Genomic DNA, 17507 nt, shown 5'->3' on the forward strand with positions numbered 1-17507 from the left:
AGCTCCTCAGGAAGTGTCTGGCATGGGTGCTATCTCCATCCGGACTGCAGTGAACACACAGAGGCACATCAGCGCTGCCTTTCGCTTGGTCCCTGCACAGCTGGAGCTGCCAGGAAGAATTTCTGGGCCCATGTGAAATCGCCACCATGGCTGCGACTGTGAGGGGAAAGGAGGATGAACATCACTTTGTAGCCACCATAGTCACCACTATCTGCCGCGCTGGGGAGGCTGCCTAGAGGAGCACGCTGACACTCTTGACAGAGGGCTGCTGTACAGGGTTTTCCCTTTACTTTCTGTGTCCCGCATTCTTCCCTCTTTTTCCCTGCAGTATGAGGTGGTAGTCTGCTGTTGGCTGTGACTCCTGCAAACACAGCTCTGTGCGTGAAGATCTCTTTCAGTGTCCATAGATCAGCACTCTCATGAACCGTTGTTGCAGATGCCTATACTCACGCATTGCCTCGGCGTGGGTGTCCGGATCGTGCACCAGGTGCTGGAAGAGGTTGAGTGGTTCGGCCATTTGGAAGTCTGGGGGCAAGTTTATCTCCTCAGGCACCCTCTCGTTGCCTAAGAAGAAGTGGTCGAGGCGTTTCTCCTCCAGGCAGCAGCGCAGGTATCGCGTGATACCCTCCATCCGCAGCAGGAAATGCCTCCTGCGCCAGCCTGACAGGGGTATGGTGTTCAGGAGGTGCATCACAACTGTCTTCAAGGTATAGGTGGAAAAGCCTGTGCCCACCAGGATGCGGGCATAGGCCTGCAGGCATCTGAGGTGGAAGCTGTCATGCGGGACCTGCCTGGCCATATGCCTGAAGAACTTCGCCTCTGCCACAGCGTAGCTCTCTGGCCACGTCGTGCTTGGGGTGAAGAGGGCCTCTGTATTCTGGCTGCTCACGAAGATGTCTGAATTGCCTTGCTGCACCCCAAATACCATCTCAATGAAGAGGGTTCTTCCGGAGGCGTTTGTCAGCTGCAGCTTGCAGGAGCAGCTGGAGGGCAGCACCTTCATATTGTAGCGACGTGATAGAGGCACCACTGCCCAGGCTGACCTCACGAAGTTCTGGAACCAGTGGGCAGTTTTCTGCACATCTAGGTAGGAGTCAGTGCAGAGGGTGCGTAGGAGGCTGGGACCCTGATCCCTCCTAAGCTCCTCTTCAGGGTGGTGCAGGAAGCACAGCATCTCTTGTGCCAGCTGCTCCCTCATGCAGGTGCACACCAGCTCCACGTGGACGCAGAAGTTCCTCGCTGGCGTCTCCCCCCTGTTGCCCAACTCCAGGTGGAAGGCGTGCCCACGGGGGGGCTTCAGGGGTATGAGCAGGCAGTAGATAGCATCATCCTCATGGGGACTCCAACCTTCGAATGTGCTGCCCACCTTGATGGCTGGTTGCAGCACTGGGAAGAAACTATTTGTCAAGAGCTCTTGGGAGACACGGAGGAGGTTGCCCGCCAGATCCTCCACCACTCGGCTCCTGTAGGCTAGGTTCTGCACTGGCCACTGGATGCGCTTTGCTAAAATCCTGCCCAGCTTGCTCTCATCATCAGAATCTTCTTCTTCACTGTCTTCCTCTTCCTGCTCCTCTTCCTGCTCCTGCTCTTCTTGATCGTCGTGCTCACTGTTGCTGCTAGAGCTCTCCTCGTCACTGCTGCTGTCCACCTCATGGCTCCTTTTCCTGAGCCGACAGCAGAGCGCGAAGAGCAGGAGCAGGACTCCAGCAACGGCCCAGAACTGCCACTGCCGCAAGGCAGCAAAGAGCAGGGCTCCCCAGGCAAAGCCGCTCTGCTCCTGGGTCCTCTGCGCCAGCTCCTGCGTCCCCTGCTCCAGCTCCTGCAGCAGCCGAGTCATCTCCCAGCTAAGGTACTCCTCACGCTGCTGCATGCGCTCACGTGTGGCCTCATCCAGCTCATCACCGACCATCTGAGCGTTCCAGAGGATGCTTTGCACAAGCAGGGTGAAGAATTGTATGACAGCCATGGCCTGCAGGAGGAGGGAGAGAAGGGGTTCAGTGGGGCTGGGAGGGAGGGAGCTGGCACCGGGGGGAGCAGGGGTCGGAGCCGCAGGGAGCTGGGGGCAGGTAGGAGCGGGGGCGAGGCAGCCGGGAGGCAGCAAGGCCTGCGCCCAGCCCCGGTGGCGGCGGCACCGTGCCCTGCCCAAGGTGTTCCCGCGAGCAGCTGGGCCCTCGATGCAGGCTGAGAACCCACCCCCCCGGGGGCCCTCGTCCAGCCCAGCCTCCCCCCGCCTGCGCACTCACCGCTCGCCCAGGCTGTACTGGGGCAGCGCTGCCAGCTGGTGCCTTTTATACCCTACCCCCCCCCCCCCCCATTGTGACTCGTCCCCTCTGATGTCACAGGTGCCAGAGCGCATCACAGGCACGCCCGCCGGCCAGCCCCGGCCTTCGGCCTCACCCCAGCTCAGCCACTCACAGCTGCCCTGCTGTACCGGTGAAGGCTGGGCTAGAGTTGGTTTTCTTCACGGGAGCTTGCGTGCCGCTTTACGTTGGATTTCTTGCCATCTGCCTGCCAACGGCAATCTCACAATCCCAGAACGTCCTGAATTGGAAGGGACCCCCGAGGGTCGTCGAGTTGAACCCCTGACTCCGCACGAGGCAACCTCAAATAGGTATCATAGAATGAGACTATGTGCAAATGCTTCTTGAATACCAACGGGCTTGGGGCCGTGACCCTTTCCGGGGAGGGGCTTGTTCCGCTGCTTGACCACCCTCTCGCTGAAGAACTTTTTCCTAATATCCAATCGGAACTGCCCTTGACGCAGCTTTAAGCCATTCCTTCACGTCTTATGTCACTGAGGCTCAGACAATGTAATTAAACATTTTAAAATCAACGTGTTTGTTCTTCAATCAAGATTGTCTAGAACTCCAAGAACATTAGTAAACCAGCGGTTCAATGATGTTAGGGGAAATTAATACTACACAACCAACATTAGTGTAAAAGGAACTAGGCCTTAAGCCTCATTGTTTTACAACTATTCATATTGGACATATAACTAATGATTAGAAATTGGTTTAGATATGATTAATAGAATGCGGGTGCTTATAAAACAATATCTATGAGCTGCTTAATTGTTCTGTGAGACTCCCTCTTCATGGCTGGCTTAAAATCCAGTCAAGCTGAATCAACGGAGGAAGGATCATATACATCTCAGACCGAAGACATGGGAGTAAGTGATTAACTTCAGAACAAGATAAATTAATGAAATAACCTGAGTAGTTTCTTTGGAAATTCATAGGTACCTTTGAAGCGTAAGAAGATAAGTGATGATGGTGACCGGAGACCTTCTGCCTATGACCACCAGTCACAGAAGAACATGAGAATGGAGAATGGGGAATGGATGAGATAAGACGATGAATGATAACGATAGGAGAACAGAAAATCGGCTGGAAAATTACAGAGACTTCGGCTGGAAAATTACAGAGACTTTGGATTGGGACAATGGGTGGCCAAAGGGTATGTGAGGTTTGGAAACTTTTGGAAGTGCGCCATTCACTGCGGTGGTGGCCCAACTCGGAGTTGTTAATAAAGCAAACCTAGAGAAACCCGTGACTGAAAATCCTTTCACAATTAGAATGCTTAAGCTTTAGAAATAGTAACCCAACATGCTCATGTCACGGATGCTCACGGAGGCAGCTCGTGTTCAAAGAAGTGGTTTATTGACATCTTGGCTGCTGCGGCTACGCCCACCCTCATAAAGAGTGTGGGGAGTTTCGTTAACGGGGGTACATTAGATGCTCTTCAGTGGTGATGCAGCTAGGGGTTTCTGGGGATCGGGAGTGTTTCTGACGGAGGGACCTGGGGACGATCAACCGATAACGTCCCGAGTAGCCTATCGGGCTGGGGGTGCGGAGCCCAAGGAGAGAGGAGAATCCGTTCCTGTTCGGGTAAAGGCATTGTCGGGGTTAACGGAGGGGGTGCAAAAGGCCTCCTGTGTTGGGGTGATGTATGTTTGCGGGGGCCGGTCTCTTCTGTCAGGTGGCTGGAGGCAGGGCGAGAGGAAATGGCCTCACGTTGCGGCAGGGGAGATGGAGGTTAGATATTAGGAAACATTTCTTTACTGAGAGGGTTGTCAGACATTGGAATAGGCTGCCCAGGGAAGCGGCTGAGTCACCATCCCTGGAGGTGTTCAAAAAGCGAGTGGACGGGGTACTTCAGGACGTGGTTTAGTGGGCATGGCTGGTGGTCGGACTCGATGATCTGGAAGGTCTCTTCCAACCTAAATGGCTCTAAGATTCGATGACAGGGGGCAGGCAGCGAGGGATGGCGCCGCCCACAGAGGTGGACCCCCGCCACCTTAGACCTCTTCTCAGAGGGCTACGGACGCTTTGAAGAGCCTCCGAGAACGTCCCTCAGAGAAAGGGCTGAGCGCAACCCGCCAAAACCGCCACGAACCGCCCGGCCCGCGCAGGCGTCGAACTGGGCGGAAGCGTCCCACAGCACCGCGGCTCCCGGGCGCGAGGGCGGGTGGGCGGAGCCGGAGGGCGGCGCGGCGGGCGGCGGGCAGGTCCGGCAAGGCAGTCGCAAGCCCCGCCCCGAACGCCGCCCCGCCCCTGGCGCGGGCCTGACCCCCGTCCCCGGGGCGGGCCGGGTCGGCGGGCCGATCCCGGAGGGGATGAGCGGCGGAGAAAAGCCGGCAGCCGGTGGAATCGCCAGAGGGCAAAACTGGAGACCGAAGGGAGACGCCGGCACCCGCACCCCCCCCTCGCGCGGCACTGCGAGGGGGACGGGAAGAGTGAAGAAACGCGGAGCTGCGGCGTGGGGTTCAGGCCGCCCCGTCCGCGCGGTGAGTTCTTCCCAGTGGTCTGCTGATGAGGAGCCTCCTACACTCTTGGTTCCTGTGGGTCCAAGACGGGTAAGTTCAGAATTCCTGACTGATACAGGGGCCCGGAGTAGTGGCTTACAGAAACAAATAGCTGATGAGCTAGGAGTCAAACCCTGTGGAGCTGTGGAGGCAGAGGGGCAGAGGCTACCCACGTGAAAACTTTGTAGGTTGCTCCTGCGCTACCGCCATCTAAAGTAACCCATGTCTCTCGATACCCACTACCAAATGGGGGATTTCAGAAGTAATTGGCGACCTCGAGAAAAGACACATCATAAGTCGCACACATTCCCCTTATAATTCTCCAGCTTGGCCAGTCCGTAAACCGGGTGGGAGGTGGCAATTAACAATTAACAATTGATGGCTGAAGCCATCTGGAATCTGTTGACCAAGAATGGGCTAGACATGCCGCTTTCTAAATGTCAAGGTCCCGGACAAGAAATTAAATTCCTAGGAGCTTGGTGGAGAGCTGGAGCAGTCACGGTACCTGGTGACACTCTGTCAGCTATTGAGAAGGGACAGACTCCAGGCAATAAGATGGAATTACAGCAGCTGCTAGGTACCTTGGGCTACTGGAGAAAACATATACCCGGGTTCTCAGTGATTGCCCACCCTCTGTGTGACTTGCTTTGAAAGAAAAGGAAATGGGATTGGAGTCCGCAACATACAGAAGCTCTCAATATCCTGAAAGATGAGCTCAAGGCTTACCAGAGGCTAGGCCCGTTGCACCCGCGAGATCCTTTAAGGGTGGAGTGGGGATTTGCTGCGCATGCTCTGTGCTGTGGCATGTTCCAAAAGGGACCATGAACACCAGCTAGACCTTTTTTGTTCTCTTCCGCTTCATTTAAGGAGGCTGAGCAACGGTACTTGTGTTACCGAAAAGCTCGGAATGAAGAACTTATCAACACCTATTTAGTGTAGATAAGCAGACCCTTCTTTATTGACGGCCAGGTGTGGGGGCGAGTCCTCTCACGAACCAGGCACACCTGTCACCAAAACAATATACCTTATATTAGGACTTATTGATGCATATTCATTAGATTTCCAAGAAAAGTTATACATATTCATTAAACTTCCGGGAAATCATTAGCATATGTAAATGTCCTTTACGCAGGCGCAGTGAAGGTCTCTGGTGGTCCTCAGGAGTCCTCTGGTGGTCTTTCATAGTCTTCCTCACTCGTCCGTTTCTTGACCTCTCAGGTGTCTCCAAGCAACAAACTGGTGTCCATAACGGTTTCCTTAGTTTCTAAAACAAACACTACAAGACTACCAATCTTTGTCAAAACTTCTGTGGTTAAATGATTTTGTACAATACTTATGGTTACACTTTATACATTTTCTAAGCTCCTAAGTTCCTAAGGCTACATTTCAAACTTAACACTCCCATACTTATGCTTCACAATTTTCTACTTTTTAGTCAAATCAAACTCTTTTATAATCAGATTTTAATTTCTTTATGTTCTTATCCAAGTTCTAAATGTTCCTACTAGACGATTTTAGCCAATTTCTGCGGTCTTGGTACGGGGCTATACAGGGGATTTCACAATAGACACTGGTTGGTGGTTAAATGTATAAAATACAACATACATATGATTTTGCTAAAATGTTAAAACTGAATATGATTAATTCTAACTAACAACAAATCAATGACAAATCAGTAACATTTCCCCCCTTTGAAAGTGTTGAAAATTATTTCAATACTTTCACATCACCTACCTAACATTTATCTGCTATTATTCCGAGAGTCAATATTTGTTTCGGCATATACTTGTGGTGGACTGCATTCTGGTGGAACAATTGGAACCTCTCTCATGATCATGCGATTTACTGCAATTCTATTGACAAATTGTCTCTTCAGACAAGCATATAGTAGCATGATCATCAAAAAGACAATTAGTAACAGAAGCAAAGTTTTGATTATAGACCGTAACCAAGAGCTCGGATTCCATCCCAATCCACTAAAAAATTTTCCCAGCCAATCTTCTGACATATCTTCTCGAATAGTTTCAGTTTCTTTTTCAACTTTGCTCAGTAACTCCAAATCATGTTCTACGTCCTGAGTGACATTAGGAATATGAATACAACAATGGTCCACTCTATCTTTGAGATATCCACACACTCCATGTTCCTTAAGTAAAAATAGGTCTAAAGCCATTCTATTTTGGAAAGTCATCCTAGATGTCACCTGCAGCTGTACGTTCAATTCCTTGAACCCCTTTTTTGTGATGTTTGCTAATTTTTCTACCTGACCTGTTAACTGGTGGAGCCATTCTCTCTTTCTATATGAAGCTATAGGGTTCAAAAGGGATTCAAGTGCCCAGCCAATTTTCACTCCTGTTGATGGTTCGTTCCATATATCATCATCTATTTCAAACCTCTTGGTTCGTTTTAACTTTAAATTCTCCAAGGGTCCTTTGAATGGCGATTTCTTCCAAATCAGGCATAATGTTGGCATGCCTAAAGTAATTTGTTTTACCGTGCCATCTAATGATAAGTGAGTTGTCCAAGTTCCATCACTTAATGCCCAAACCAAATGTCCTAGACTCTGAATGGTAGATTTTCTACAACTGAAAAAGGTTCCCCTTTTGGGTGTGAATGTTTCAGTTAATTTGAGATCATTTTTGAATCCTCTACACAAGCAGCCATACTTCAAGGCCGCAGCTAAAGGAGGAATTCTTTCGATTGCTGGGTCTTTAGTACTACAATAATAAATTTTTTCACATCTCCACCAAGATACTAATTTTTCTTTTTTTCGTAATGTACTCCCCCAGTCATCTACTGATGGCCAGGCTGTATTAACTGATCCATCCCAAGTAAAGCACCAAGAAGTTTTGGCCATGTATTGAAATTGAGACAATATGGTCATAGACCATACTGAATCCCAGCTAACTGTTTTTTCTGGTATGGTTTGATTGGCCTCACCACATTTCCATGCCATGATGCTCCGGCTCTCATTAGTTTTGATTCATACATCATATGAACACCAACCCATAGGGCTACTCACCATAAACATGTCTCCTATAGAAGAGGCTGGTGTAAATTGATGATTTGATAATTTCAAACAATCTTCTTCTCTGCCCATCCATTTCCATTGTTTTCTAATGATCTTTACCTGTTCAGACCATTTAGTCACTGGCCTTTGTTTGCAATAGGTGGTTTTGTTTCTATGTTCCAGGGTAGTTAAATTTATAGTTAAAATTCCCCAAGGAATAGATTCCCCCACTGCTCTTGGTATTGGCAAACAAGCAGTAATTTGGGTAACATTTTACAAGCTGGCAAATCCCTTAATCAATCCTAACATCAAATTTTCTTCGGACATTTTTTTTCAAGAATGCCAATCAGTTGTTCTGTTTCTACTTGTCTTTTGTTCCTAATCATCAAATCAGTCCGGGTTTCCACCATCATTATCTGCCGAACTAATATAAAAAGAACAAGCACAAACAGATATGAAAAATTAGACATGTTTCAGAGTCAGTTTTAAAGTCTTTGGATCCCGGCTAATAATCTTCCATGGAGTAGGTGTCTTCTTCACTTGAATGTAGTGTATCCAAACATCCGATTCTGCAATTTTAATAGCCGTGAAGGTGGTTAACAGTATCTGGAAGGGTCCTTTCCAACGTTCCTGCAGGGGTTCGGAAGTCCACATTTTCACATAGACATAGTCTCCTGGTTGTAATTCATGCACCGGAACTTCCAGGGATAATGGTCTATTCCACACCACTGCTCTCCGAATTGCAGTCAAAGTTTTTCCTAAGGAAAGTAAATAGTTATATACATCTTGTTTTCTTTTTACATGCATGTTCAGGTTTGGTTCTGGAGATTCATAAGGTTTCCCATACAATAATTCATAAGGACTGACTGAGGTTCCACTCTTTGGCTGTACTCTGATTCACAATAATGCCAATGGAAGTGCTTGAGGCCATTTTAAATTAGTCTCTTGACAAATTTTGCTTATTTGCCTTTTTAAGGTTTGATCCATTCTTTCTACTTTCCTACTGGATTGTGGCCTCCATGGGGTATGCAAATCCCATGTGATACCCAGAATTTTGCTAACATTTTGGACCACTTCTGCAACAAAGTGTGGACCTCTGTCAGAAGAAATTCCAATAGGAACGCCAAACCTTGGAATTATTTCTCGTAGTAACCATTTTACTACTTCCTTTGCTTGTGTGGAACGACAGGGAAAAGCTTCTGGCCATCCTGTAAAAGTATCAACCCCCACCAGGATGTACCGATACCCATTCTGCCTAGGTAGTTCTGAAAAATCTACTTGCCAATAATCTCCAGGCTCTGTACCAGATTTTATTTGACCCATTTGAACCTTTTTTCCTGATTATTGGATTATTTTTCAAACATATTTCACATTTTGCAGTTATTATTTTAGCTATTCCTAACATTCTGAGCGATACTACTTGTTTTTGTAAGGAGGTTACTAAGGCCTCTGCTCCCCAGTGACACTCCTAATGCTTTGTTTGAATTATTTCTCTCATCAAAAAGGGTGGAACTACTACCTGTCCTTTAGGTGTTACCCACCATCTGGCTAGGTTTTTCTTAGCATTTAATAATTGACCTAGCTTATCATCCTCCTCTGAGTATTTTGGTTCTTCCCTAGGGAGAGTTACTGTTTTGGAGGGAATTAATGCCATTTGCAATGCTCGTTCCTTTGCTACCTTTCTTGCCATTCAGTCGGCTAAATTATTTCCAGCAATTTCCTTTGTGTTTCCAATTTGATGTGCTTTACAGTGCATGATTGCTACCTGATCTGGTTTCTGAACCGCTTGTAATAATTGTAAAATTTCATCTTGGTGTTTAATATTTGATCCCTGGGAGGACAATAATCCTCTTTCTTTCCACAATGCTGCATGGACATGTACCACTCCAAAAGCATACTTTGAATCTGTCCAAATATTTACTTTCTTCTCCTCGCTTAGTTCTAAAGCTCAAATCAAAGCAATAAGTTCCGCTTTCTGAGCTGAGGTGGTACTTGGCAATGCTTCAGTCTGGGTCATGACAGTATCTCCGCCTTCAACCAGCGAGACGGATACCCTTTACCAGAGAAGTACTTCTACCAGAATACCAGATTTTTAAGGGTCCTTTTAGATTTCTTCCTTGCTGACTTCTCTTAGTCAGGCGTACAGGTAAGAGTACCAGACCAGAATACCAGAACCAGGTTAATCAAAAGAATGCCTTTAAATAAAACCTTACCAGTGGCCTTGGCTTGTGAGCCCGGGGAACGGGGGATCAAGGGTCTCTCCGAGAAATCTCGGTGCCGGCTGGAGGTCCTGCGATCCCACGTCCGTCGAGCCTCAGAAGCCTTGTCCCATCTGGGTCGCCAAAATGGTACTGAAAAGCCGGTCGAAGAAACTCTCCAAGACTCGTTTTGGAGTTTTAGAAAGCAGGCGTTCCTTTATTGCAGCGCTGGATGCAGGGGGGATAGTTCCACCTAGCGTGCATACCACAGCTTTAGCACAAAGAGGTTCTACAGAATAACTATATTGCACATAGAATAACTATTAATTGCACATTAATCAGATTAGTATACATATACATAAAAATGACTGTAACCGATTATCATAGTACTGCCTACATCCGATCATGGGCAATGAAGGATCCATTTGAGTCGAAGGGCTGCTTTTACGACCACCGACCCGTTTGAAGTTCTCGTTGGCTCTCCTTGAAGTCTTTATTCTTGTCCTTGTTCTTTGACCTTGAAGGTTAAGGCAGTTTCAATCACACGTGGTCAGTTTCAACATTGTTCTCGTCTAGCGTACAGGAACATCTAGCCGTAAGAGCAAAGAAATGCAAAACTTACGAGTAACCACCTCTGCTAGCTAATTGCTTGGCTATACTTTTGCCTGTAGTTTCAATCATAGTGTTTAGATGTACCATACAGAATGCATGGAAATATGCTATCAACACTGCCTCCATGATTGCCTGGGCCCTGACCAGCCCCCCAGGGCTTCACTCCACCCTGTCCATGGCCCAGGATCCCCCTCCAGCTCAAACCAGGGCTGTCAGTCCCTGGCCCAGTGACGCTGCAGGTTGTTAGTTTCCAGCTTCCCCCAGCCTTGCCCAGCCTGCCCGCGGGCCCCGACGAGCCAGGCCCACCAGCGGGCCAACATCCCAGCCAGTCCTCGGCCTGGCCCCATCCCCACAGCCCTGCCTGGCCATCCCTGGACATGACTCTGAGCTGCAGACTGCCTTCCTGGCTTGAAATCAGCCTGCCTCGTCGCCGGCAACCTGCGCGATGATCTGCCCGGCCGGGCCCAGCTCCAGCTGACCGCGAGCCCGTCGCGCCGGGCGCTTTGGAGCTCCCCCTCGCCACCCCCGAGCGGCCAGCGGGCACGAGGCACCCCCGCGCCCGCCCAAGGGCCTCGCTCCTCACGGGCGGCCCCGGCCCTCCCCTCCGCAACTGGAGCGGAGGCTGCGCCTCTGCTAAACAACATGGCCGCCCGGCAGCCCCGCGCCCCAGGACTACAGCTCCCAGCATGCCCCGGGGCGCTCCTTCCCGCTGCGTTCCCCTGCCGGCACACCATGCCCGGCCCGGCCCCGGCCCCTCGCAGGCCGCATGGCCGCCTCCGCGGGGCTGCCCCGGCCCCGGTCCCAGAGCCCCGCTGGGGCAGGGAGGAGGAGGAGAGGGGGACAGGGCGGTGGGGCGGCAGGAGAGGGACGGGAGCTAAACAGAGGGACGGACGGCAGCAGAGCAGAGGGGCGCGGGGTGTCCGAAGGCGGAACACTGGCGAGGGGCGGGCAGAGGCACCGAGCGGGAAAGGGATGCAGGGGCAGGGCGGGAGGGCGCAGGAGCGGGCCCTTGCAAGGAGCTGGCCTTGCAAGTCAAGCAAGGGGGCAGAAGGCTGGCGTGGCTGAGCAGGAGTCTCCTCTGGGAACTTAGGTGGCCGACGGGAGCGTGTGGGCTCTGGAGAGCGATCTGGGGGGTCTTGGTTGGTGGTAAGCTCAGTAGGAGTCAACAACGTGCCCCGGCGGCCCAACGGGCCAGCCATCTCCTGGGGCGCGTTAGGCACAGCAGAGGTAGCCGGTGGAAAGAAGGGATTGACCCACCACGCTCAGGAGGGCTGCGGCCTCACCTCGCGTACTGCGTGCAGCTTTGGGCTCCACAGTGTAAGCAGGATGTAAAGGTATTAGAACGCGTCCAAAGGAGGGCAGCGAAGACGGTGAAAGGACTAGCGGACGTGTCCTGATGAGGCGCAGCTGAGGACACTGGGTTTGTTCAGCTTAGAGGAGAGGAGACCGAGGGCTGGCCTCATCGCTGCCTACAACTTCCTCAGGACGGGGAGCGGAGAGGGAGGTGCCGATCTCTTCTCCCTGGGGTCTGGTGATAGGACACGAAGGAATGGCTTAAAGCTGCGTCAAGGGAAGTTCCGACTGGATAGCAGGAAAAAGTTCTTCAGCGAGAAGGTGGTCAAGCGGCGGAACAAGCCCCTCCCCAGAAAGGGTCACGGCCCCAAAGATGTTGGCTTCGCTTGATATGCAACCATTCAGCTAATCCATCCCCATCTTCCTTCTCACTGGTGACCGTCCTGATTTGGGCCAGGTGGTCCACCTGGTGGTTCCATTTTGCAGGGGGGGGTCCCTCCCGTGCGTGGCCCTTGACCCATCCCACCTTTAAAGGCCGGGACCTCCCTATTGCCAGGAGACGTTGCCAGTCCTCTGTCCTCCATACCTTTGTACGACCTATTTCCCATTTACTGGATTCCCACTGACATACCCATTCTCTAACGCCCTTAATGGTTGCATAGGAGTCAGTATAAACGACAGTAGCACCGTTCTCTGTGGCCAGTAATAGAGCCCGTCATTCTCCTAGTTGTGCACTACCTTCGCCCTCTTCTTTGACTGTCTTCCCGGTACCAATTTCTAATGCTACCGCTTTATATTGCCACCTTCATCCCACTGGATGGGCAGATGCATCAGTGAACCATAGTCCCTGCATATCGGAGCCTGCCACAAATTCAGGTGCCTCTTCAGTCGGAGAAGGTTTGTAGGGTCGACCCAAGAAGGTCAGATTGGGCTTTACAGGCTGTTGTAGCCTGGAGGCCTTAAGCGGACCCTCTTTTAGTGGAGGCAACTGGCTAATCCCTTCTAAGTATGCATACCATTTCCTAACTGCGGCCTTTTGGGCTTCTCCCTTGGGAGGAGGCGATCCATTGAGGACTGAGTTTAGGAGAGGAAGAGGGCCCTCTACTGTAACATCTTGTAACGTGCGCAGCTTTTCAGCCTCCTTAACCGCTCTAATGAGGGAAAGGACCCCTTTTTCCCAGTCCACGTACCGTTGCTCAGCCTCCTTAAATGAAGCGGAAGAGAACAAAAAAGGTCTAGCTGGTGTTCATGGCCCTTTTGGAACATGCCACAGCACAAAGCATGCGCAGCAAATCCCCACTCCACCCTTAAAGGATCTCGCGGGTGCAACGGGCCTAGCCTCTGGTAAGCCTTGAGCTCATCTTTCAGGATATTGAGAGCTTCTGTATGTTGCGGACTCCAATCCCATTTCCTTTTCTTTCAAAGCAAGTCACACAGAGGGCGGGCAATCACTGAGAACCCGGGTATATGTTTTCTCCAGTAGCCCAAGGCACCTAGCAGCTGCTGTAATTCCATCTTATTGCCTGGAGTCTGTCCCTTCTCAATAGCTGACAGAGTGTCACCAGGTACCGTGACTGCTCCAGCTCTCCACCAAGCTCCTAGGAATTTAATTTCTTGTCCGGGACCTTGACATTTAGAAAGCGGCATGTCTAGCCCATTCTTGGTCAACAGATTCCAGATGGCTTCAGCCATCAATTGTTAATTATTAATTGCCACCTCCCACCCGGTTTACGGACTGGCCAAGCTGGAGAATTATACGGGGAATGTGTGCGACTTATGATGTGTCTTTTCTCGAGGTCGCCAATTACTTCTGAAATCCCCCATTTGGTAGCGGGTATCGAGAGACATGGGTTACTTGAGGTGGCGGTAGCGCAGGAGCAACCTACAAAGTTTTCACGTGGGTAGCCTCTGCCCCTCTGCCTCCACAGCTCCACACCCTGCCACTGCGTAGATACCATCATTTGCCTGCCAGCACATCGAATCCCAGTACATTTGCCTTGTAAGAGCTCACAGCCACTTCCACAGCCGTCCCTCTCTTTTCCCCAGGCAGCCCGAGTTCAGTTTGAGCTACGGGACGTTTTTCTGCCGCTCCTGGCACTTTCCTGAGGGTTTGACTCCTAGCTCATCAGCTAGTTGTTTCTGTAAGCCACTACTCCGGGCCCCTGTATCAGTCAGGAATTCTGAACTTACCCGTCTTGGACCCACAGGAACCAAGAGTGTAGGAGGCTCCTCATCAGCAGACCACTGGGAAGAACTCACCGCGCGGACGGGGCGGCCTGAACCCCACGCCGCAGCTCCGCGTTTCTTCACTCTTCCCGTCCCCCTCGCAGTGCCGCGCGAGGGGGGGGTGCGGGTGCCGGCGTCTCCCTTCGGTCTCCAGTTTTGCCCTCTGGCGATTCCACCGGCTGCCGGCTTTTCTCCGCCGCTCATCCCCTCCGGGATCGGCCCGCCGACCCGGCCCGCCCCGGGGACGGGGGTCAGGCCCGCGCCAGGGGCGGGGCGGCGTTCGGGGCGGGGCTTGCGACTGCCTTGCCGGACCTGCCCGCCGCCCGCCGCGCCGCCCTCCGGCTCCGCCCACCCGCCCTCGCGCCCGGGAGCCGCGGTGCTGTGGGACGCTTCCGCCCAGTTCGACGCCTGCGCGGGCCGGGCGGTTCGTGGCGGTTTTGGCGGGTTGCGCTCAGCCCTTTCTCTGAGGGACGTTCTCGGAGGCTCTTCAAAGCGTCCGTAGCCCTCTGAGAAGAGGTCTAAGGTGGCGGGGGTCCACCTCTGTGGGCGGCGCCATCCCTCGCTGCCTGCCCCCTGTCATCGAATCTTAGAGCCATTTAGGTTGGAAGAGACCTTCCAGATCATCGAGTCCGACCACCAGCCATGCCCACTAAACCACGTCCTGAAGTACCCCGTCCACTCGCTTTTTGAACACCTCCAGGTGTTACTGATTTGTTATTGATTTGTTGTTAGTTAGAATTAATCATATTCAGTTTTAACATTTTAGCAAAATCATATGTATGTTGTATTTTATACATTTAACCACCAACCAGTGTCTGTTGTGAAATCCCCTGTATAGCCCCGTACCAAGACCGCAGAAATTGGCTAAAATCATCTAGTAGGAACATTTAGAACTTAGATAACAACATAAAGAAATTAAAATCTGATTATAAAAGAGTTTGATTTGACTAAAAAGTAGAAAATTGTGAAGCATAAGTATGGGAGTGTTAAGTTTGAAATGTAGCCTTAGGAACTTAGGAGCTTAGAAAATGTATAATGTGTAACCATAAGTATTGTTCAAAATCATTTAACCACAGAAGTTTTGACAAAGATTGGTAGTCTTGTAGTGTTTGTTTTAGAAACTAAGGAAACCGTTATGGACACCAGATTGTTGCTTGGAGACACCTGAGAGGTCAAGAAACGGACGAGTGAGGAAGACTATGAAAGACCACCAGAGGACTCCTGAGGACCACCAGAGACTTTCAGTGCGCCTGCGTAAAGGACATTTACCTATGCTAATGATTTCCCGGAAGTTTAACGAATATGTATAACTTTTCTTGGAAATCTAATTAATATGCATCAATAAGTCCTAATATAAGGTGTATTGTTTTGGTGACAGGTGTGCGTGGTTCGTGAGAGGACTCGCCTGCGCACCTGGACGTCAATAAAGAAGTGTCTGCTTATCTACACTAAATTGGTGTTGATAAGTTCTTCATTCCGAGCTTTTCGGTAACACAGGGATGGTGACTCAGCCGCTTCCCTGGGCAGCCTATTCCAATGTCTGACAACCCTCTCAGTAAAGAAATGTTTCCTAATATCTAACCTCCATCTCCCCTGCCGCAACGTGAGGCCATTTCCTCTCGCCCTGCCTCCAGCCACCTGACAGAAGAGACCGGCCCCCGCAAACATACATCACCCCAACACAGGAGGCCTTTTGCACCCCCTCCGTTAACCCCGACAATGCCTTTACCCGAACAGGAACGGATTCTCCTCTCTCCTTGGGCTCCGCACCCCCAGCCCGATAGGCTACTCGGGACGTTATCGGTTGATCGTCCCCAGGTCCCTCCGTCAGAAACACTCCCGATCCCCAGAAACCCCTAGCTGCATCACCACTGAAGAGCATCTAATGTACCCCCGTTAACGAAACTCCCCACACTCTTTATGAGGGTGGGCGTAGCCGCAGCAGCCAAGATGTCAATAAACCACTTCTTTGAACAAGAGCTGCGTCCGTGAGCGTCCGTGACATGAGCATGTTGGGTTACTATTTCTAAAGCTTAAGCATTCTAATTGTGAAAGGATTTTCAGTCACGGGTTTCTCTAGGTTTGCTTTATTAACAACTCCGAGTTGGGCCACCACCGCAGTGAATGGCGCACTTCCAAAAGTTTCCAAACCTCACATACCCTTTGGCCACCCATTGTCCCAATCCAAAGTCTCTGTAATTTTCCAGCCGATTTTCTGTTCTCCTATCGTTATCATTCATCATCTTATCTCATCCATTCCCCATTCTCCATTCTCATGTTCTTCTGAGACTGGTGGTCATAGGCAGAAGGTCTCCGGTCACCATCATCACTTATCTTCTTAGGCTTCAAAGGTACCTATGAATTTCCAAAGAAACTACTCAGGTTATTTCATTAATTTATCTTGTTCTAAAGTTAATCACTTACTCCCATGTCTTCGGCTAAGATGTATATGATCCTTCCTCTGTTGATTCAGCTTGACTGGATTTTAAGCCAGCCATGAAGAGGGAGTCTCACAGAACAATTAAGCAGCTCATAGATATTGTTTTATAAGCACCCGCATTCTATTAATCATATCTAAACCAATTTCTAATCATTAGTTATATGTCCAATATGAATAGTTGTAAAACAATGAGGCTTAAGGCCTAGTTCCTTTTACACTAATGTTGGTTGTGTAGTATTAATTTCCCCTAACATCATTGAACCGCTGGTTTACTAATGTTCTTGGAGTTCTAGACAATCTTGATTGAAGAACAAACACGTTGATTTTAAAATGTTTAATTACATTGTCTGAGCCTCAGTGACATAAGACGTGAAGGAATGGCTTAAAGCTGCGTCAAGGGCAGTTCCGATTGGATATTAGGAAAAAGTTCTTCAGCGAGAGGGTGGTCAAGCAGCGGAACAAGCCCCTCCCCGGAAAGGGTCACGGCCCCAAGCCTGTTGGTATTCAAGAAGCATTTGCACATAGTCTCATTCTATGATACCTATTTGAGGTTGCCTCGTGCGGAGTCAGGGGTTCAACTCGACAACCCTCGGGGGTCCCTTCCAATTCAGGACGTTCCGGGATTGTGAGATTGCCGTTGGCAGGCAGACGGCAAGAAATCCAACGTAAAGCAGCACGCAAGCTCCCGGGAAGAAAACCAACTCTAGCCCAGCCTTCACCGGTACAGCAGGGCAGCTGTGAGTGGCTGAGCTGGGGTGAGGCCGAAGGCCGGGGCTGGCCGGCGGGCGTGCCTGTGATGCGCTCTGGCACCTGTGACATCAGAGGGGACGAGTCACAATGGGGGGGGGGGGGGGGTAGGGTATAAAAGGCACCAGGTGGCAGCGCTGCCCCAGTACAGCCTGGGCAAGCGGTGAGTGCGCAGGC

At 50.6% G+C, this 17507-nt stretch overlaps 1 protein-coding gene across 1 annotated transcript; it reads right to left on the reverse strand.

Annotated features, from left to right (window-relative positions):
- Positions 1 to 224: 224 nt before the first annotated feature.
- On the reverse strand, positions 225 to 1986 carry LOC115349985 (inositol 1,4,5-trisphosphate receptor-interacting protein-like 1). Its single transcript, XM_030034968.2, has one exon. It carries the CDS (start codon positions 1964 to 1966, stop codon positions 395 to 397), a length of 1572 nt encoding a protein of 523 aa, XP_029890828.1. The 5' UTR covers positions 1967 to 1986; the 3' UTR covers positions 225 to 394.
- Positions 1987 to 17507: the final 15521 nt, after the last annotated feature.

Source organism: Aquila chrysaetos, chromosome 2 (assembly GCF_900496995.4).
Source record: "Aquila chrysaetos chrysaetos chromosome 2, bAquChr1.4, whole genome shotgun sequence".
Lineage (NCBI taxonomy): Eukaryota > Metazoa > Chordata > Aves > Accipitriformes > Accipitridae > Aquila > Aquila chrysaetos.